This window comes from Procambarus clarkii, chromosome 89 (genome assembly GCF_040958095.1).
Source record: "Procambarus clarkii isolate CNS0578487 chromosome 89, FALCON_Pclarkii_2.0, whole genome shotgun sequence".
NCBI lineage: Eukaryota > Metazoa > Arthropoda > Malacostraca > Decapoda > Cambaridae > Procambarus > Procambarus clarkii.
The window spans coordinates 17974909-17998855 of record NC_091238.1 but is presented as its reverse complement, the minus strand read 5'-3'; the positions used below and the strand labels follow the sequence as shown (position 1 = coordinate 17998855).

Below are 23947 nucleotides of genomic sequence, written 5' to 3'. Positions count from 1 at the left end.
TGTGTACGTGTTCCATATCAAAACGACAATATAACAAGAGTTGTTACATTCTTGTACATGCTAATGCTATTAACATACATAATGCTATTAACAATTAAAATCTTCTATTTAACAGGCATATAGTTATTAAATGATGTTTAGTGATTCAAGCAGTCTCCGTGGTGCAGTAGTAAGACACTCGCCTGGCGTTCCGCGAGCGCTATGTCATGGGTTCGTATCCTGGCCGGGGAGGATTTACTGGGCGCAATTCCTTAACTGTAGCCTCTGTTTAACGCAACAGTAAAATGTGTACTTGGATGAAAAAACGATTCTTCACGGCGGGGATCGTATTCCAGGGACCATAGGATTAAGGACTTGCCCGAAACGCTACGCGTACTAGTGGCTGTACAAGAATGTAACAACTCTTGTATATATCTCAAAAAAAAAAAAAAAAAAAAAAAAATAATAGACATAATCCGGAGTTGGTAAGGACGCCGCCCGCCAGCGTAAACACAACACACCCGAATGCCCACAAACACGATACAACGCACAAAACACAACACTTCTGTCAGTTTTTTGATAAACTTCTTTTATATTTATTATGTGATAGTTATACTTACATAAAATGATAACTATTATAGGTAAGCGCCTAATATTTAATATTAATCAATAAAAAAGAAGTCAGAAGCCACACGCCTGTCTGTACATGTCTTTTGTGTAAAAGTATTTTGGGCGCTCATGTACTTGTGCGCTAGCTGGCGTTCACACCTGTTCTCGCCTACAAGCATTAGAATTAAACAAACGAATTTATTTTTCATTTATATACAAGAAGAGAAGGCTACTCTTGAGTCTGTAATATTCATCTGATCACTGGTCTCCCATTTGGTCCTCATTGATTTATAAAAAAAAAAAAAAAAAAATGTTTATTTAGGTAAGGTACATACATACAATAAATTTTTACAAAGATTGGCTGACTTATAGGTAGAGCTAGTACATACAATGCCTAAAGCCACTATTACGCAAAGCGTTTCGGGCATGATAAACTTAAATGACAAGCTTAATACTAATTGAGGATAATGAGTAGAATGAAAACAAGAAATGAAAACATAGATGAAAAAGCAGCACAAATACAATTATGTCGACAAACAGCGCTCTTAAAAAAAAAAAAAAACAGACATTGGTTGACAATAGAAGGGTAAGGTAGGTTACAGGGAATTTATTAGGTATAGCTTCGTTTTTAACTTAAACTGGTTGAGAGAGGTACAGTCTTTAACATGGTTGGGAAGGTCATTCCACATTCTGGGCCCCTTGATTTGTAGAGCATTTCTAGTTTGATTAAGTCGTACTCTAGGAATATCAAAACTGTCTTACTTAAAACTTATCTTAACTTATCTTACTTAAAAACTTAATATCAAAACTTATCTTACTATTATTGAATGTCAATAACCGTATTATGCAATTTCAATTTCTTCTATTTCTTTCTTTATTATGCACCCCATACCCATCCCGTGGGCGGTGGTGTAAAGAATTACAGAGGCACATAATCGGTTCAGGAACTGAACCCTCTAGTTCGGTTAGCTAAGCAAGTAACAGTGTTTGACGCTAGTTACAAAATTATTAATGTTGTATACACATGTACACACATACATACATGTATGTACGACGACTGGATCACTGTGTACAGGAGGCTGTTATGGCAGCAAACACTCTCCAGGCGATCATATATCTTGGATAAGTCGCTCCACATAATTGTCGCTTGGACCGTCGACTTCCTATGGCGTCACCTCTCACATATTTACGTCTCATTTCGTTATGAAATTAGATTATTTCAGAGTAAAATTAGGTTTGATCATGTTCTACGTGTAGCACCAACATTATAGTAAGTAAATATACCATATTTCTTCATTACTTACGTAATGCTAGGACGATTTGTGTAGTTTTGGGCCGATTTGGGCCGATTTGGGTAATTCTATGGACCCGATACTGGAGATCTGTGGAGGTGGGACCACCCTGGGTGACGGGAGATGTCTCCCGTGTCTCTAAGATTGATTGATTGATAAAGATTTAGCCACACACAAGAGTTGGCATGGGCATGAATACCACATAATGACTCTCTAAGTTGTTGTTATTATAGATTCAGTTACTCAGAACAAGTTCCAAGTAGCACGGGCTATGGTGAGCCCGTAACTTACCTGGCACAGGAGCGTGCCCGTCACTCTTACGATTGATGAAGATTAAGCAAAATAGTGGCTGCAAACTCCATATACAGCCTCAAATGTAGATATGACAGAGACCCATTGGCTCAGAAACCTGTACACCAATTGCCTGAAGGGTGAGAGGCATGGATGGTCAAAGAGCTAATAGCTCCTTCTCCAGACTTCATTCCACCTCTGGAGGATTTTGTAATGTGATCATTAATGCTTAGTTGACTGGTGAATAATATTAGTCAGTATTGTAAATCAAATATTTAACTTATTTATTACTTATCTGGTAATTTTTACTAATAGGGCATGACATACACTGTTGTACTGTACCAGTGGGCACAGTTAGTTGAAAGCGACCGACATTACATACTGTTTAGCACGTCATGTCGATCGCTTTCAACCAACGGTGGCTACTAGGGCTCTCTCATTGAGCAATATTTGTGATTCCACTAGTACCATTTATTCCTTCTCGATCTCGCCTCTAGCAACTATTACTGACTGTTTATTAGGTAAGGACTCTGCATAATTTATCTGGAAGTTTGAATTCCTGACAAAAATCTTTATCAAAGAACAACTTCTTGGTGATGCTTGGGTAGAACATGGACCACACATTGCTTTGTACAGTCCACACTCATTTGGTTATCATTAATTTCTGAATTTTATAAGATTAAGTTATGTAGTAGCCTTCTGTTTCACAAATTGACTATTCTACTGTAATTATTAGTTGTACAATTATCCTAGATCATGTTATTTAATTTAATTATAATGTGATCATACACCATGTCACTGGTCTACATCTTAAATAGGCTGCAACAATAACTAACTTATGGTTCCCCGAGATTAGAATTATTTTCATTACCTCTCGTTAGTTTTAGTATCCAGTTAATTGTAGTGCCATTACCCCCAATTATTTATTAATACATTGCCTATGTTCTCGCAATGAACTGGCAGTTCATTGCGAGATCCAACTTTGGATCTGCATAAAGTGTTAACCTATTAGGTGCTCTGGGGAAAAAATATTCCTTTTAATATTGTATCTTATATTCCCTGATTATATCACCATTGGTCTTTCTCACTTCAAGTGTCAGCACAAAACACATGATCATCTTTATTCAAAACTGAGACAACAGCTAAGTGAGAACTAGTTCAATGACAAGGTTAAGGAAATTCTGCACGAATTCTTTAAGAAAGTTTCAAACAACTTTTTTTCCTTTCAGATATTAGTCTCTAGCATTGATACTAGTGGAGTATTACAGAAGAGGGTAATTATAGAAATAGGAAATAAAACTAGAGCTTCTAGTTTATTTTATTTATTGGGCATAAGACACTTTTAACCAACATTTGTAATATGGAATTTATTAAGATCAATTGTCATAGAGGGTAAGTCATCATAAATACAACATATTTTTTTAAACACACTTTTATTATATATTACAAATTAGATGGTAAGACACAAGGATCTCATGACCCCAGGCACTGTATAACTTGCGACGGATTTACTGGAGTGGGCTCGCATGAAGAAGGTGGAGAGCAGTGCAAAGAGAAAGGGAGAATCAAGCATAACATTTTATAACAATGTAGTGCTATTTATTACAGTACTCGTAGTAAGTGGCAACTCTAAAAAGTTTTATATTTAAGAAAATATTGTCACATTAAGATCAAAGAGAAAATACAATGCAGAAAAAGCAATTCTTGCATGAATCTCTCTCAATATTATAATTCTCCCTTTCTCCAGTTTACCTTCTTTGTACTAAGCTAGATTACAGTGGCATACAACACAACTGTACATTATGATATGTTTAATATGACTATTATATGAACAAAAATATCAGCACCAAAATGTTAAATAACAAGATTGCCGGGCTATTATTAATTGTTTACATCTATCGGAAATAGTTTGAATAATGTAAACTTAAAACATTCCAATTTATACACTTTAAAATATTTGGTTTAAAAAATCACATCTCTTAAAGTTTAAATAAAAATTAATATATTAATTTTAATCACAAATCTTCATGTCAATTTTTATCTTAACAAATTATTTAATTTGATTTACAGCATTATGGTAATGACAAATTACATTAAAAAGCCATTAAATACCTGACAATTACAGGCTAAAAATTTCCAGTACTAAGGCAGGAGTCCCAGTTTCTATTATACATACCTGGGCTGGGTGTTTCTGGATGGACACTTCAAGGCACCAAGAGTCCCTATAGACCATTACCAACTGGGTTACCTATCTTAAATGCAGACACAAAAGCACTTGGGTGAAAGCAACATTAAGCCTGACATAGAACTTGTAGTTACTGCACCAGTATATATGCTGATATATATGTAATATGTTAAATGTTCATCTACACAAAATAGAATATTCTTAGACAACAAAGATTATGTCAGGATATTAAACAGCCACACCTGGCCATTTATCATAGCCAGGTGACAGCTATACATCATATATATTTATCATAGCTATGATGCATACATCATAGCATCTAAAACAGTACTGTAAATGCAGAGAGTATTTGTTTCAACTCTCTTCTACGTGATAGCTTTTATTTGAGCTGGTCATGTGCATGGTGCGCTCAATTTGCTGTGTGGAGCTTGTGAGGATCTGCTTGGATTCAGTGACTGATCTACTGGATCTGTTTTGGACATTGGACGAGGTTGTGACAGATGAGCTTCCATCCTTCTGGAATGTTCGTAGAGCTTCTTTGAAAGTCGGTCCGTCATCAAACTCTGCCGCACTATCGCTTATTCTTGACAGATTGAAAGAAGTGTCAGATGATGCTGTTCCACCATTTGCTTGGTTCTGTGATGGTCTAAAAGAATGAGTAATCTGAGCAGAAGTGAGATGGGAACGATTTGGAGTGGAGTTGAAAGTTGTCGTGTACGATTGATTCAAAAGCTGAGGACGTGGAGGTTCTGGCTTATAGTTCACCTTAATCGCACGGGTTGAGGTGATTACTCCTGATTTTTCATATGACGAGTCATATCTGTAAAAATTAATTACGTGTAGTTAAAATAAACAGAACAACAGATCTAGATTACCATTTAAATGTGCATGTTTAATATACATTGTGATATAATGTCAGCTTATATTTGTTTCTAACCTATGTTATCAAATGAACAATGAAACATGTTATTAGTTAATGAGTTTTGTGCTAAAATATGCTAGGCCTAAGCTCAAGTATGGGAAGTGTTATGGTGTGGTATGTGGTAGTGGTATGCAGGTGGTATGCCATCAACAGTCGAGATTAGAGGTGACATGGTCAAGAAGGATAAGAGGACTGGATCCAGGATAGCAGCCTCATTAGACATTGAGACTCGAGTCTCATCCTAATCACACACACTCAGACCTCGACAAAGCACTCAGGATAGTGCGAGAGATTTGGTGTAAATTCCTTACATAAATTTCACAAATATACAAGTGTAGGTTTTTATCCTACATAAATGTTAGTTTTAAGCCGGTACACAAAGTACAGTATCAACTTTGAAACGATGCCTTGCCTGAGATACCCATTTGCAAAAATATGTAGTTACATAGACTGCTTTAATACTGCACATCTGTGAAAAAACATTTAAATAATCATGCCATTATTAAAATAAGAAATTTTTTACTTACTTTGAGGAGGAATCATATCCAGATTGATCGGTATCAGATAGCCCTGATTCGCTGCCATCCTTATATTGGCTAATCTGAAGAATTTTCAGTGTTTCTCTTGCTAAATCTGCTTGTCTCTGTAGTTCATAAAATCTTGCTCGAGCATCAATAATCTGAGACATGTTAGGAACCTTACGGCTTGGTACAACCACTGTGACTTCCTCTTCATTTTCAATGGCTTGCTGAGCAGCCCGAACTAAATTATCAGTGGCACGTTTTACAGCATTGCCAGCTGCCTGGAGGCGCTTTGTTGCACTGGAATCAGGATCTGCTTTTACCTTGCAAGCAACAAGCAACTGTGCCGTCGAGCCAGCAACCTGTTTAGCGGCTGAGATTAGTTTCTCCTCACTAGCTTGTCCCTGAACCAATGCATTGGCAGCCTCACAAAGAGAGTGAGTTGCTGCCGCCACCAGACGAGCAGCAGAAATTAGGCCCTCAGACCACTGGCCATCATCTGAAGCGGCAGTAGGTCGGCGGCGCACACGCCCAGAATCAACTAGCTCCCTCTGTGCTGTGGATGCAGCTTTTACTAAGGCTCCAGTTGCAGCAGCAATGGATTTACATGCTTCCAAGATGATATCATCAAAGTTCATCGACTCGTCAACTTCCTGTAACAAGAATAAAAATTAATGACCCAGCAAAAAAGGGGCACTGTACAGAATTTGAACGACAGATGTGGCTATGGTTAAGTGAGAACTAAATTAAACTTTACAACAAAGTTATTATGGCTGCTCATAAAGAGCAAAACACTAAACTAAAAATAAGTTTTAATTGTATGATACCGCATAGTGGATAAGAAGATAATTGGAACATAATAATACAAATTGCGAGCAATACAGCATATGCTTCTCCGATGGAAGCAACGTTCAGCAAGGACTTGAGTGATAAACTATCAATTACAAACAACTACCTAGAGGCAATGTCCAGCAAACTTTATTGTCTACTACAATATTGAACAAATTAATTACAAAGCAGCCAAGTTTGAATAACTCTCTTAACATGTCTACAGTCTCTGCATGTATCAAGACAGGCTTCAGAATTTGTTCACTTCAGTTTTCTTCAGTAAGAGTACTTGCTCTGGTTGCTCTGTCTTCCAGTGTTGCAGATTCATTGTGCTATGATAATATGTTTGATTCTTAGTCGAAGCCAATCAACAACCAAGAATATCAAACATATCTCACAGCACTAATGACAGTCTTGCTCTGTGGTGATGATACGCGGTGCACAGTGTCTCTTCAACCTCATCACACATTCATTGTGTGATTAACATGGCTAACATATTTTCTTCAGACTAATTACTACAATATGAGAATAATGTAATAACATTTTATTAAAATAACTAAAAATCTGAGTATATAAATTACAGCACAGTAATTTAACTGATAGGCATTTATTTATTTATTTATTTTGATTTGAACACAAAAGAAATGCTTATACATGTATATTATTTTACTTACAATTTAGCAGTATTTTGCAATAAAAGAAATACAGTATAAGATGAGCTTGAACATAGAGTGAAGAAAGACATGAACATTATAGTCTGCCAGAACTGGCAAACCCTCAGGAAAATGAATGCTTATAAGTTCAACTTTCCATGGCTTTAGTGCTACTATGTGAGTGTGTATCTTTCTTTTGCTAAATACTGTACATGACTTATAGATAAAGCTAACACTTCATTATAATCATGTTATCCTCTCAGAGAAAACTGCAATACCTGCTTCACACTTGTGATGGACAAACCAGTATGTATATAAGCCTTCAAAAAGATGCTACAAGTATTACTTCAATGCCTAGAAGATGACTCAAGATGAGCCCCACCTCATCAAGTAGTTCACCATTGGGACAAAGCAACTTCCACAGAGGAGTGAAGCATCACCTTAAAACAAACACGACAACAAAAGAGGGTCAAGGATAATAGAAAATACAGCAAGTTTTAACATTTTAACCTCTGTAAAATTCTGACCACAAAGCATATAGAGCTTCAGATACTGTTTCTGTGAATAGTTGGGAATGCCATTGTGAAAACTGGATTGTTCTTTAGCCAGCCGTAAATTTATTAAAACATAAGTACAATTTAAAAATAACCTATAGGTACAGTGTCATATGAAATACAGTACTCTTCAATAAAAATGTTGCTTCAAACAGCTTAAGACTTTTTTTTTCAAATCACAAATTAAACAAACAAATAGTTCAATGTCCCATGAAAATCAAGAAGGATAATTTTCAACAATAACTCGTATCCTTCCAAACCAATAATGTTCAATGCAGACTGCTTCAGTTCCCAAATTTAATTACACTGTCAGTTTGTGTTTGTATTAGTCACAAGAGCCCACCGAGCAATACACAACTAGAGGGAGCAAGCACGCAGCATCACTTCTGAGACAGATCTTGCCACACACACACACACACACACACACACACACACACACACACACACACACACACACACACACACACACACACACTCATCACATTCTAATTACCGTATCTGACAGCGTAAAAGACGCACCTTCGTATAGGACACACACCCTATTTTACAAGGCTATTTTGTGGAAAAAACTATTTTAATATGTTTCAAAAACTATTTTAATATGTTTCATCATACATTTATTGAAAGATTTGTGGATTGGATTGTGGATTGTCCACAATCCAATAAAGTTGGATTTATGGATTTATTTAATGACAGCCACATTAAATGTAGGGCAATTTTTTTGATACATTTAAAAATAAAAAAAGCGTGTCTTATATGCCAGCAAATACGGTTCTTGCTAATTTTATAAGTTGCCAAACTTTAAACAACTTGGTAACAACCAAGCATAGTAGCTTACTTTATTAAATTACTTCATAGTAAGTTGTATGTGGAAGGTTGTTGAACAATTACTATAATGGCACAGCTTTATGGCACATATTGTGTGTAGTATTTACAATACTGTGCACAACTCTTTAGAAATTACCACACGCACAGGCTTTTTTATATCAATACTGTTATGTGAGTAATTATATGAATGTTTCAACCACTCACCACATGTACTGTATGTAATCACATGTTGCTGTGCTTCATAGTTGGTGAATCATTATGTTATCAAATCTTACACTGCATTTGGCTTCATCTTTTCAGTATAAGTACAGGAACCTAGTCCAATCAAACATTATCTCTCTTAAATAATATATACTGTATTATAAAATAGTATACATGGAACAACATATAAAAGAAATTACACTACCTTAGTTTCTGCTCGACGTGGGCGAAGTATCATAAGTTTACGAGCTGCCGCATCAATGGAGTTGGCAGCACCAATGAGTTCATTTTCAGCAATAACTGTCGGGTCATCTGGGTCTTCCCAATCATGACCTAAGATTGTAAAATATATTGTGAACAATATATTACTTTCATCATGAAACAGTCACAGAACACATTGATGTACATACACTCGTATCTTTTTAGAAATGGTACACTTGTCTCACAGCAGTGGTCAAATTATATATTGTATTTAATGTTCAGTTCCAGTCATTATCTAGCAATATTTAAAAAGAAAAAGATTAAGATTCTCTGTACATATAATACGGTGAAATACAATCTAAAACTATTAAATCTATATTTTTTAAGAACATTCCTGCTATACTGTATACTATTATTTTAATATACTGTACATAATTATTAATTAATTATCAAAAGAAAGTGCCAAGCCTGGAAGTCTATACATAATTACTAAATAAATGAATGAAATAAAATGCAATATGGTTTCTAAACTATGCAACACAGCTGTTCCCCAAGGCACACATCTCTTGCCCTAGGATGGGTCTATGCACAGTAAACGCAGGTTTTCAGTGTAGACCGATACAAAATGGATCTTTTCAAACTTTCTCTGCTGATATTGGGGAATACTCAATCAAGCCTGCAAATAACTGCCAAGAAACTCCCTGCCATTCCAAACACCACTTATTAGCAACCCAAGGGCAACTAACTAGAATTTTTGTAAAATTTTCATTGCCCTGCTTAACCATTACTTTTGACCTTCACCAGGAAGCAGCAACCAACACACAGAATCCTGACTCGAGCTACTGTACCTTATACATAATCTGACTGACGATAACTTGCTGGCTGTTTGGCAGGCAAGAGGCCAGAACCAAGTTAAATTACTAGTTTTCCTCGGAAAAACAGCTGTCGGAGGCATGTGCATGTTTGACAGGTGTTTAATTTCTTTTTGAGAATTCTTAACTGTCAGCTTTTAGGTTTCCAGTTTGGAAGTTTTTTCTTGGAATGGGCAGAATTGAGTATTTTCCAGTCTTCTAAGATTCATTATGTCAAGGCATTATGGCAAGAACAGTGTGACAAAATCCCCATTGTGCCTGTGTGGGGGATGTTAACCTGTCGTGCATAGACGTGTCCTGAGGGCCCCAGGCTCTAGTCTAAGCAAGCAACCAAGTGGTTTGCTCAGGAAATTTATTTTAATTTAACTCTAAGCCTGATTTTTGTATGATACCTATATGAAAAAGAGGCAGAAGATAGTGTCACCGCACTGGACTCCTCATGAACCATGAGGAGTCCAGCATCCCTGGACTCCTCATGGTTCAGTAGGTAGTGCATGTGCCTGGGGAGTCCAGGGATGCTGCTTCTGTCCCAGTGTATGACCTCAATATTTTCTCATGGTCTCTCTCTGGTACTGCTACTATGGATATCTCGGATATCTCTTATTTCCAATATGGTGTTTATCTATTCTTTATTTAATTTTAAATGATGAGGCTTAAGAGCTGGAAGTCTTTTTGCAAACAATGTCTAATGTACATCTCAGTATTACTAGGCCGAAAACAAATCCAGGCTGGCTGCAGCCATTTGTGTAGGAAACCCAATCTTGAGTAGATATACAAGAATAGCCATCATCTATTTTCTAGTGAGGAAAACAAAAGAAAAATTAGAGGGGCCACTTGTGAACTTTTGGTCAAATCTACAATGCTGTATATGATCTTCAAGGGCCATGATTTAAATTTAAAACATGTATGAACTGCTCAGATACAGTAATCTCTTGCACCGAGACAACATCACGTGGTCTATGTGGAGTAAATATTTATCCAGGGGAAAAGTCATGGCAGACAAACATATTTATGAAAAGGAAGAGTTAAGAAGAGCAGGAAGTATTCAAGAAGCAAAGGCAATAGTGCAAAGTGTAATAAAGGTGAGACACGCACAGCGGTCCAGGCAAGTCGCATGATCCATGCTGTGCTTTGACTGAAATACCACAACAGTAATCAAGTAGGCAAATAGAACAAATTTAAAAAAATGAATGAAAGGTAAAATGAACAGAAAATTGGCCAATGGCTGCTGGCAACAGCTTGAACATGGAAGGAATTTTAGGATAAATAGTATTGAGTTTGATGTATTGATGTAACATGAATTTGGAAAAAGAATTCAGCATTGACAAGGATTACAAAAAACGTGAAAAACACAAAGGCCATTGACATATACATAAGGCCATTGACATATGGCATGAATGCCATATATATGGCCAGAGTAGTTAGTGATGTGGTAAATTTATAGAAGTGCCACTGAAAAAATTAAAAATATATAGAAAATAATGAAATGGAGTATAATGTGTAATGAAATGCCCCTTATTGACCAGCCTCTCTGTAGCTTTCCAAAGATAACTGAACAAGCATCCGAGGCCACCAACACAATGCTGCGATCCCGTGACAATCTCCATCAGAGGCAATATTTTGCCCTTTGAAAGCATGTGGGGATAAAAGATCAACACTTTACCATAGTGAACTATTGCACTCACAAAGTCAAAACACATCACAAAACATAATATCTCCAAGAAAACAGATTGGGAGACCAAGCTACCAAACTACAGCACAGTACTGTACTAGCCAAAATAAGTAAGCAATTCACTTCCCAGTTCTCGCCACATCACCAGGTGGCAACCCAAATCATACACGGGTCCAGCAAGCCATGCAAGCCACCATCCATGCCCTTCAGACCATAGGAAACAGATGCATAGCTTAGGTAATCCCTAGTTTTGGGACCCCCTTCACCTCTGGTGTCTGTATGACTGATTAAGGATGAGAAGGAACAATGATTGCATGAGACACTCGTGCACCATCACGCATACCTCGTCCAGTTTGAGGAGACCGAGCTGCTGTACGAGCTACAACCAAGCACAACATATACATTCCTGGACACCGAGCTACTGTACGAACTTCGACCAAGCACAACATATACATTCCTGGAGACAGAGCTACTGTACGAGCTACAACCAAGCACAACATTACATTCCTGGACACCGAGCTACTGTACGAACTTCAACCAAGCACAACATGTACATTCCTGGAGACCAATCTACTGTAAGAACTACAACCAAACACAACATATACAATAACACAATTAACGACTCATCTTCTCACAGGTCTGGCATTGGCAACAAAGTCCCAAAGTAGTACCTTCAATGGGGTAACTCAAGAGCAGTGACACCAAATGAGGAACCTGGACACCTCAGAGAAGTGTGATGGTGAATGAGGTTCACTGGCTTTGCCAATGAAAAGCTTCTTGAAACAAGTGCTAAAGTAGATGAGACCGAGATATATTCGAGGTAACTAGCTTGCACACTTGCAAAATATAAATTGTAATTAATAAAGCATGACCCCAGTGCTGGATAGTGTAACAAAAAAAATTGCCATTTATCCATTATAACCCATTGTGATAATTGTAGATGCCTACTTGTTGCAGGGAAGGGGAAGGGGAATACCAGGTGAGGGGTGTGAGGACGGAATAATGTGTAACCTGGACCACCACCTGCTGGTGGTAGCACAAGTTGAGGAGTGTGTTTGCCTGTTTCAGCTACTAGTTTTGGTACTCTGGGGAGACCAGTCATTTCACCCAAGATATTAAATTTTGAGATGTATTTTTTCTTAGTTCACTTTGGATGTGGGTACAGCTTTGATCACCACATACTCTTCCACCCCTTTGAAGGGGCTTGTTCTCTACTTGTTTAGTACTTGTACTTCTTGTTGGTAGGACAATGTTGTGGTGGGAGCCTGGCATTGAAGAAGTGGCTCCGATTGCCACAGCTGTTACCTCCAGCAAGCTGCTGAGGGGTTTACCCCCAAAAAATACGATACAAACATAAAACAAGTTGTAGAAATGTCACTTCTAAATAAAGACCCCACAAGAAATAGATACAAATTAGTTTTCAATGTGGCCTCAGGAGGTGAAGGGGGCATTACATGAGCCAAAATTATAGAACATAACATATCATGCCATAAACAGTTCATGTTTGAAACTAATCCACTGATGATCTATTATTTTCCAAAATTATAATGCAAAAATAAGAAAAATGTAAGAAATATTATAGTGGTAACAAATAATTACAGTATAGTATGAGCAAGATTTCTCTGGGTAAGAGAACAAAACGAAAAATAAAAACCCATTTCAAGCATACTTAAACTTTGTGACACTTTTTGAATATATTTTATTTGTTTACTTTAAATCTTTAATAATAAATATAAAACTAGACATACACAATACTACTGAAGCAAGAGCAGAGGCTCTAACCTACAAAGCTGCAATAAGAACGGAATTTCACGTTAAAATAAGTTAAGAAGAGAATGCTACTGACGGAAAGAAAGGATCAATTCTCAACACAATTGTTATTAGAATGAAATCACAAGAACGTGATGTATCTAAGAAAATACTGAAGGCGTACGATGGGACTGAACCCGCATCCCTGCCTCGCGGGATATAGGTTCCATCTCTTTGTATGGCGTCAATATTTTCTCACTTGTTATTAGTCCCTCATCATGCCAGATCTTGAAAAAGAATAATGTATAACCCTTTCAACTGAATGTATTTACACAAGCTAAACTGATGATCAACAAAGAAGATGAGAGATAGACATTTAACACCAGACAGTGTATACATACAAGGCTCGTCACACCTTAAATTTCATGCCTAGAATAAGAGCAAGAAATTAAATTATCAATATTTTAACCTTAAATTAAGTTTCAGTAAGATTCAGTTGCATATTTACAAATAGAAACTTTTAAGAGAAATGTCTGGATTCAGAACTGATGATTTTATCAAATAAGCATTCAACAGCCTTCAACCCTCTACCAAGCTGAAAGAGATGATAATATTTGATACACTGTAGACAGGAGGTGATTACCATGTAGGGTACAAAAGCTGGAAAGAAAATTCAGACATAAAAATAGATTTATTCAAGCAAAAATATATACCTGAATCGTCATTCCAAAGAAATCGATAACTGCAGAGCTATACATAAAACCAAGATCTTGTGATAACATGTCACTGATAAGCTCCCCCACCTTACCCTTAGAAATACATTCATGAATAGATGACTGTAAATGTCTCCATTGACCACTCTGTTTTACATGTAATGAGACCATCACAAGAACTTGATTTAGGAAACTTGTTGTATGGGAAGGTGACTTCCAGATATACTGGAGCGTAACATGCACAGTGCCAGCCTACAGATGATCAAATGTCATGGCTACAAATGTGCTCGACTCACCACTGGGCGGACTCACGCCGGCCTCGTGCCATTTGAAGTGGGCTGTGGGGGATACAGTCAGATGTGTTTGTGGGAGGGCATAAAGATGGGGAAAATGGGATGGATGTCCAGCACTTCATGCTCCCAAATATTTTGAAAAAAGCTAAAAGTGAAAAAATAACTTTACGCTATTTTCTAGGCCTCTGGATCAACACTGAAACTGGACCTTGTTAAAATAAAATATTACAAAACAGACAAATGTATTACAATGGTTATGCAGCACAGTACTTCATAAAGGCTTCATATGGTTGAAGTTGAGATTTCCATTACATTAAGCTAAATAAAAAAAAAAAAAATGTATATGTTTTCCACACAATGAAGATTCCATCAGATAAAAAGCAATGTCAAAGCTGACCATACTTGAATATACAGTATTACTAAAGTTCTACAGTCTTCTCATCATGTACATTGCAATACTGTGATTAAAAACCAAAATTTACATATTTGGCAGTTTTTTCTTCTTTTCATTGCACATTTGTTGAAAGTTGTTTTGTGGGTGAAAACATAATTTTGAACATGGTTGGTGTTTGGACCAAAAATGTGAATCCTATCTGCTGGCAAATAATGTAAATATTTAACAAGTAATAATCAAGGTAATTCCCATTTACTTTAACCACCAAAATGTAGGTTACATCATTATCATATTACCCACTTTCTTATGGTGGAGAAGCATTAAGCCAGAGGAACAAAAATGACGATTTGAGTTTATGAAAAGTTGATTTCCAAGTGTGTTATTCTGCTACTGCCATAGTTATTACAATGTATGTCAAGATGCTGCATGACTTCAGTCAGGTAAGAGAACATACAGAACCTATGACACAGGGCTTCTTTTTTCCATGCTAATTCATGAAAAATACTCATGAGTCACAAGAGACAGTATTTAACAAGCACAGGAATCGACAGCGGCCTATCGGCCAGTTTCCAGGCTCAATCCTTTAAGATTCCCGGTGACAATACTTTATGGTCATCAATAATTCTGTAAAACATAACACGCAATTGAATACATCCCTCCGCCATCCTCAACTGCCACCAGGTGGTGAATGAAATTGGGTTGCTGTGCCTACAGCAATCTTTGTCTGCCTATGTCAGAGGCTATGGGCCTATCATAGGCCTTTCCCCCCCTCTTATTCCAGTGCTGGATCAACAATCTCCAGGGACTTGTAAGTACAGTACCTTATATAACCCTGCAGGGAAGCTATAGGTCCCTGTGTTGTCTGTATCTTATGTTCTCTTCCTAAACTAAGGTCACATACTTTCTTGGCACACAACCCGTGAAATATTTATGGCATCAACCAAATGACACATTCAGAAAGGGAAGGAATGTAGTAAAAGAATTTGTATACAGTATAATTAAAGATAGCACTTGATCATAATATAGCATTAAGGGTGAACACACACATGCACACACCACCCCAATTATCTACAGCAGCAGCAAACCCGACTTCACAAGATCAGATGTATACTATTTAGGCCAATAGAAACTGCCTCATATGGGCTAATAGCAGCTGCCTCGTGTGGGCCAATAGCAGCTGCCTCATGTGGACCAGTGCATACAGTGATTGTTTAGAAATGTTGAGTGAATAAATGATGATAGACTAGTGAGGAGAAAATATTCAAGTGATTGGAAAAGAAGAGGAGGAAGTGAAGGCCACAAAGATGATGAGAGAATGTTTTAAGTGTGAGAGGTTACCTTGAGATGACTGTGACGAGGCTCAATGTCCCCGCGGCCCAGTCCTTGACCAGGCCTCCTGGGCCGAGGAAGCGGAGACTGAGTGTGAACAATGCATGGGATATGATAGGTGACAAGGCTTGGTGAAAGTAGTTTATAAAGAGGAAGCCAATTTCTTTGTACTAAATAAAAAAATGTATGAGGAGCACTGTACGCCTTGTCTCATGAAGCAGTGAAGTGTTGCTGTGGATGACTGCTGGAGGGAGGTGGTGCTTGTTCATCACTCGTGCTATATATACGCAGTGCAAAAAGATGTAACAAATGGGTGATGAATGATATTTATTTTTTTCAAAATCTATAACCTTCTTTCACTACAGAATATTATTCACCTTTTTCCTCTGGGTTGATGCCACTCCACCCCCATGAAAATGGGAAACAGTGATGATAATGAATGAATGAATGGTAACTATAATTCAAACCATATGGTAAACAAACAGATGCTTTGAATTCCAAAATCAGATATATATGGCAGACAGTAGAACCTTAGGCTCAAATTTTATGTTAATTATAGTTGCATTTAAAAGTGTAAACCAAATTTTTAATAGACTTTCACAACTTTTAATGGAATTTTCAGTTAATGCTCAATTAAACCCTTTAATATTCTCAAAATAATTGGAATCTCAACTCGACCTTTTGTCTCGTGACACGAGTGACTGTGACGTGGAACACTATGCACTCGACATCCTTCTTGTACTTTTCCCTTTTTAATCTCATTCTTATTAGACTATTTAAAAATCATAAAGTCTTCCATTTCCTGAGTTGACTAATGTGATTTTACTACAATGCAAACTATCAACAATGCAAAGTTTCATCATATTCCTTTATAAACCATGCCAAAAACCAATGCCAAACATGCATGAGACAACTGTTTCATCAGCTTGTCAGTTTAACGTGGCACAACTGTGGAGCCCCAAAACCCATCCACCAGTCAAAGTTTACTTATACTCCCTTATACAGGCAAAAAGCAATCCAACTCCTAGTTCTTATATTTTGTGATCTCAACCTCATGTGATTTTAAAGATATATGTAAAAAAAAGCCAACAGCATATTGCAGGCCAAATCAAACCATACCTAATTATTCACATCATCCAACAAGCCAATACAAAGTGAATTAAAACAAAAGTCTCACCCTTAAGTGGTTCGGTTGTGGCCACCAAGTCTGTGACACACTGGGCAATCTTGCGAGACACTGTGCTCAGAGCATTCCTAGCTTCAGGGCTCGACTTGTGCAGAAGATGCATTACCATCTGCAGCAGCTCTCGGTACTGTACGGCCAAATCGTGGCCAGAGGTCATTACCTTTGACCTGAGTTCAATGGTTTCGGCACACCATGCAGCAGCCTGAAAAGTCACAAGAAAATGTACTTTTGCCACAATGTAATATATCTGTAGTTTGGGAAGTAAATTCCAAAAACTTTATCGTGTGTTTATGTGAACAATATTACTTAAACATTAATTATCAGAAGTAGCAAACATTGATGCTGTGTACACGACATTATACTGAAGTTTAAAAAGAGAAACTCCTTCAATAGTGTTAAGTAGGCAACCACTCAATACAACAGCCATTATATGTAAACAGTGTATTTGTGGCATGACACTCACAAGACACTAACTTTATGCCAATATACAACATACTCATTTGTACTCATTAGCTACTATATTCAGTGCAACACACACACACCATACAACTTTGTACACACATTCCTCATACTGCTGTATAACATTGTGGAATTTCAATGTATATCATTCACTCGTATTTATTATCCTAATTAAATTATTTATTTGTTTGCCTTAGTCCTGCCTGAAATGCTAAGCATAATAAAGGTTCCCAAACATGCTATATTTAACCTAATTTTCTTTTTACTGTATTAAATGTGTCAAAATTGAAGCAATCTGAAGTATGAATGAGAAGACCTGGGAAATCAAAAGTAATAAAAACTAGATTTTAACCGAAGGTTTTATTGTGAAATCAGGTAGGACTGGGAATGGCCCCACCAGGTAATTGGTAAGTACTGTACCTTACAGGTGGTGAGCATGTCAGAGATAGCTTTGCGACCCATATTGGCAGCAACAATGACGTCCTCTTGTTTGAGGCTGTTGCCAGCCCCCACAGCCTTGGCTGTGGCATGAGTTATGGGTTTTGTGCATCTCACCAGGTCTTCAGGAGTTGCCTTTGTTTTGGGTGCTTCATCAGAATCAAAGGCCTGCAAGTAAAAAAAAAATACACATAAGCATATTTCAATGTAGACCTTTCAGGTGAACTTTCATCCACTATTAAAATCTCTCTTCAAGGTGTTTCTCTATAGTTCCAACATGTTGTGCTCTTCACTAGATAAACAGCTCCTTACCGAGCTTGGGACTCGGTTGCTAACCTTAAGCAAAGTTCAGTTGTTTCCATGGACAGGACTAAGCACAGTCAGGGAAGGGTGACATTTTCCATTGGCACAACATGGATATATGTAAAGTTTTACCTATACCTAAAGCCTTATTTCTGTTCAGCAACACTTGGTAGCATCCTTATGCAAGAGTACCATGCCTGGAGTTTACCTAGAATAGGTGCTGAGAGCTGTCCAAAGCCTGGCCTGAGACCAGGTATGTCTTATAATAACAGGATATAAAATGCTGTTGCTTGGAGTGGCATGCAGGTCCACATATACATTGCAACCCAGTTGGTCTCATTTCCTGCAGGAACCTGACTAACTGTACCATGGAAGGAATTGAGCAATAAAAAGAAAAAGAGAGGGACCATGGAGAAATGATAGGATCTACATTCCCCCCAAGACCCAGTCTTTAGTTCCTAAAGAGAATAAGTGCAAAATTCCTTCTTGAAACTTATTTATTGCAACAAAAATCACAGTACAGTATAGCTACTTTTGGTATAACTTTACCACACAAGTAATCCATTTTCTATCCTTCTTCAGTAACCAAGCACATATATGAAAATGACAAAGGAAGGCTTACCCTAATTTCTTGTGCAATAGCCTCAATTGTGGCCTCCAGAGCTCTTGTGCCGCGTGTGTGTTCATCTTCCACAGCCTTCACCGTCTTGAGGAGTGAAGTTACATTGGTCACCATAACCTGATGTCAACAACGTAAAAGAATTAGAAAAGCAATATAAAATAACATTATTTTTGTGGGTGCATTTCAGATATACTACACAAACACTTGACTTTAAATCTGTTCTAGTGGCAGTAATATTATTTCAAACAAAAATTTGACTACCTGAAAGAGAAAGAAGTATGCAGAGAATACCTACCTACTGCATTATAAGTCTGGACAAAAACATCAAACGTAAGTTCTAAGAGATAAACTTTCTGGCCACTAAATGTAAAAGACTTTCTATAAGATTACAAATAATAAAGCAACTCAAATTAGACAATTCCCTTTATTCCACTGATGTCATAGCTCTCACAACATGGAACACAAGGGTTGAGTCAATCCATACATGTCCACTGATGTTGTAGCTCACACAACATGGAACAAATAGGTTGACTCAAGTAAACACATGTCCACTGATGTCATAGCTCACACAACATGGAACAAAAAGGTTGACTCAAGTAAACACATGTCCACTGATGTCATAGCTCACACAACATGGAACATAAGGGTTGATTCAAGCCACACAACAATGACACTAGAGAAGAAAACCACACTAAGTGTGACACTGTTAGGCAAGGAGATAGAGGCAATTATCATTTTAATATAATATTCGGTACGATTCTCAACATGGAATTCTTTAATCGGTGATGCTGTGGTTAGTTGATGTTCAGATATAAGGTGAAATTAAATACAGTATTCATTTACATACTGATACTGTAACAAACTTTCACATCTTTTAAGATATTACTTAAGAGTAAACATTTTTCCCAGCAGAAACATAACAAAACATGCTGTCTATAATAATTTGATTTATTTCGTACAATTGCCTTGAAAATCACTAGCAATGCCAGTTCTCTCCAAGAAGCAGAACAGGTTCAGTGTGTTGACATGTGGTTAAATCTTCACTTCTCATCCTGTATGTGGTCGATTATGTCCTGCACTCGTGTGCAGTAACTCATGTAATCTGCGACGAACACTTCAATAATTGTAAATGTCTGCATCTTATTATGTCAACAGACTGAACAGCATCAAAGTATTTGTTGTGGAATTCTAAATACTCATTTATGTTACACAAGCACATAATTTGTTATTTTAGAATAAATTTGCAATTCTTAAAGCAGATATTAAAATCAGTATAATTACACTAAGATTTAATTGTTATAAGATGATAGTGATCTCAATGGGCAGTTATTAATGAACTTTTTAAATAAGAAAATAAGTACCATAAAAAAATGAATTCATCTCCAACACTTAATACTGTACATTAAGGTTGGTGGTACTGTATCTGTAATAAGAAACGGTATAATCATTAACTCTTAAACGGCTCCAATCTCTCAGCACTTACCTCCTGGTGCTCGAATTGCCAAATGCAATTTTGTTTACATTAGTTTTGTGAAATTTTCTGTCATATGCACCATGATGTAAGACTTAATTACTTGAGCTGCTTAAGGGTTAAGCTGTACTATATACATAGCTTTTCTACAACAGGGAAAAATGGGATAAAACTGACAATACCATCTTATGACACTTAAAAACATTATATGCAAATTATGACTCAAACAAATATATCATTATATGAGAATTAAGTTAATACAGTTACTGTATTACTGGAAAACCATGCTATTAGTTTCTAAAACCAACTTGTTTAGATTAAGGAAACATTTCAGTTGTGTAGCGAGGAAAACAATCAAACAAGTTAGTGACAAGGTCTGCTAATGGTTCCCAGCTCACCTGCCTCTTACCGTCACTGACCAGTGATATTTGGCAAGTGTTTCCTATACTGTATATACTGTATATGAATATACATGTCAATGTGCCCGTGTGAACTTAAGAATAAACACAAATACATGTGATTAAGTATAAACAAACAGAAGGAAAGGAAGCAAGAAATCTGAACACCTCTGTTTACTAACACATTTTCAAGATGTGCACTGCATATGGCTTGAAAATGTGATAATACACAAAATAATTCTCAGTTTTTTCTTATTTGCTTCTTCTTTGTGGTTACTTATAAATATATATATGTGTGTGTATGTGCATCTATTCTCAATTTTGTACTTGCCAAGTTATGTTTGAAAGGAGCATGTTTAAGCTCCAAGACTCTACCTCTTTGACACCAACTTCCTGAAGGAAAGGTAATTATCAGGAGAAAGCACTAAGCCACTATGACTATACAGTGCTTGAAAGAGAAATGAATATAAGGATTTAGGATACCACGAAGCAAACGGATGATGCCCAACCACTCAGACTGTCGGAGATTGAACACCAACCTGCAAGGAGTGAGACTGTCACTCTACCATCCAGTCCGAGTGGTTGATCAACTTCCTGAAGCGATAAGGTTCTCTTAACGAGTGTGTATGAATACAGTACTGAATAGAAAAATTTGTACATGTTTTTGGTGCAAGTGAGCCTCACTAATTTGAATCGAATTTAGAAACTGAAATTTATTTCATAAGAACAACCATATTTAAAACATTTGTATTTATTCACAAGATAAAACATTTAAAAATAACAATACAATAACAACCTAAAGAGAGCATACTAAAACACCCCTTTTGCTAGCGAGTCTTTTGGATGCTAACCAAGTCAGAGCCCGTGTGGTTCACCTGAGGCTCATTGCACCCACCAGGCTCTGTTCAACATTGTCCCCCACTGTGACAAAGAAATTGTAAAAGCCTTTTATATTACAGCGAGCTGGTCCATCAGTTGTTGCTTGAGTTAGACTCGCCAATATCTCCCTACCCCATGTGACAAGGCCACTTGAAGAGTTCCTTGTCACGTTCCTTGTCAGAAGGTAGACAAGATTCTGGCTGGTGATAGGCATCCCAAGAAGAACTCATGGGATTTAGCTTAGGGAGGATGCAAAGGGGCTTAATTCCGATAAAAAAAATCTTAAAATATTGAAATCGCCTCGTTTCTACAGTGATCTTAATTCAAATTTCATATCGATACACTTGTGTGCATAGGGCCACATTTGTGTATGTGAGAATGAAGACATGCAATAGACGTCACAAGAATTTAATTCCCGATTTTCGATTGATAACTTATCCCCTCTTGAATATTTATGATCAGTTACAATGCCACAGGAATCTCTAACATAGGCACCCTTTCAATATACAGTAATATGAAATTTCCTTTTGTTAAAGCATTATCTTTTTTAAATTCAAATGGGAGAAATATATAAATTCTATTTATATTTATACAGTAATTTAAAAAAAACTACATGGAACAAAAAATTTAAAACTTGTGTTATTGGATTACTGCATATATTTTAAGTGAAACAAATTCAAAGAAATGTGGAATTTACGGCAATAAAAGCTTAACATATGTCGTACTGAACATTCAGATATGTGCGTGTATATTCCACAACTATGTGGAGTTTACAATAAATATTTACGAAATTACAGTACTGTATATTGGTTATATTTTATGTCCACAGTTACTGCCATTCATATCTATAAAATATACAGTATTGTATATAAATTTTAGGTTGTATTAACAGGGACCCATTGCATTGGAGAAGAGAATACTGCATTTAGCACCTGGGGATGCCTTGTGTGTGTGTGTATATATATATATATATATATACAAGTTATAATTGTATACATATATACAAGTTATAATAAATTCTTTGCAATCATTTCTTTTATTAGTATTAGGGGACAGATAGACAGCTGTTTATGCAGTAAATGGTATCTCATGTTTATGAAGCAGCCATAATCACATAAGTGAAATTACCCTAGTGTGGTTACAAGATGAGAGCTACGCTTGTGGTGTCCCGTCAGTTACTATGACTGAATGAGACAACTAACTAATGCTTAAAAATAAGTCACAATAACATTGCTGAAATAAATAGCCCAACTCAAATATACAAAATGAAATTAAAGTGATGATATTTCAGTCAATCCTGGATCCGTATCACGACATGATGAGGGGTCCAGAATGAACCAAAACATTGTTACTTTCATTTCATGCATGGGTTGGGTTATTAACCAGCTTATCTGTCCCTTTGGTCTAGGTACATGTCAACCAATTGGGTGTTTACAACAGGCATAAAGGAATATGCTTAGCTTTATGAAAGTACCACAAACAAAATTTGTATTCAAAATTAATACAGCCTTTGCAACAGCTCATTACAAAATATTCTCATCCGATGAAAACCATGAGACAGGATTTTTGTTTAGACTCATAGTAAAATATTTATATTATCTTTATTGGAATAAGCACAAGCTCTTGAGAAATTTCAAGAACATAAACATGAATATGTTACCACGGCACAATACAGATAGAACACACTAAAAATAGACACCGGTGGTTCAGGAAAAATCTGCAGGAAGACAGCACCGTAGAACACATATACACAACTATAAGGGACTTAGGAACTACTATGCACAGGAGCTACTGCATAGTATGCAGCTAACTGTAGAAGGTTTCATTTACCATAAGTTATGTTGTAATGCTTTGCATCATTTCCTCACTACAGGTATACTGAAAATACTGAATTATTATGCTCCTGAGGTGAAGCTACATTATGTAATGTAGTGATATTGCTTATTTCAGCAAGATTTTTGAATTTCAATACTGTATTTCATAAATTTGAGATTTAGCTTTAAAGAAACCAACATTCAAATATTTTAAATAATGTATATACTGTACACACAAACACACACATGCACACACAAACAAACACACACACACACACACACCCACCCACC

General features: G+C 36.7%; 1 protein-coding gene across 23 annotated transcripts in view; it reads right to left on the bottom strand.

Annotated features, from left to right (window-relative positions):
• Window positions 1-3477: 3477 nt before the first annotated feature.
• rhea (Talin_middle and talin-RS domain-containing protein rhea) overlaps window positions 3478-23947 on the bottom strand; it is a 210027-nt gene continuing 189557 nt past the window's right edge. For 18 of the 23 annotated variants that reach the window (XM_069318126.1, XM_045767033.2, XM_069318123.1 and 15 more), the window contains 7 exons: window positions 19095-19211; window positions 18152-18337; window positions 17264-17474; window positions 14367-14408; window positions 9069-9196; window positions 5806-6452; window positions 3478-5176 (listed from right to left, as the gene is read on the bottom strand). In XM_069318126.1, the coding sequence (XP_069174227.1) occupies window positions 4711-5176; window positions 5806-6452; window positions 9069-9196; window positions 14367-14408; window positions 17264-17474; window positions 18152-18337; window positions 19095-19211 (1797 nt within the window). In that variant the 3' untranslated portion in view covers window positions 3478-4710. The remainder of the gene's footprint in view (window positions 5177-5805; window positions 6453-9068; window positions 9197-14366; window positions 14409-17263; window positions 17475-18151; window positions 18338-19094; window positions 19212-23947) is intronic. The other 5 variants (XM_045767038.2, XM_069318137.1, XM_069318136.1 and 2 more) reach the window with 1 other exon arrangement.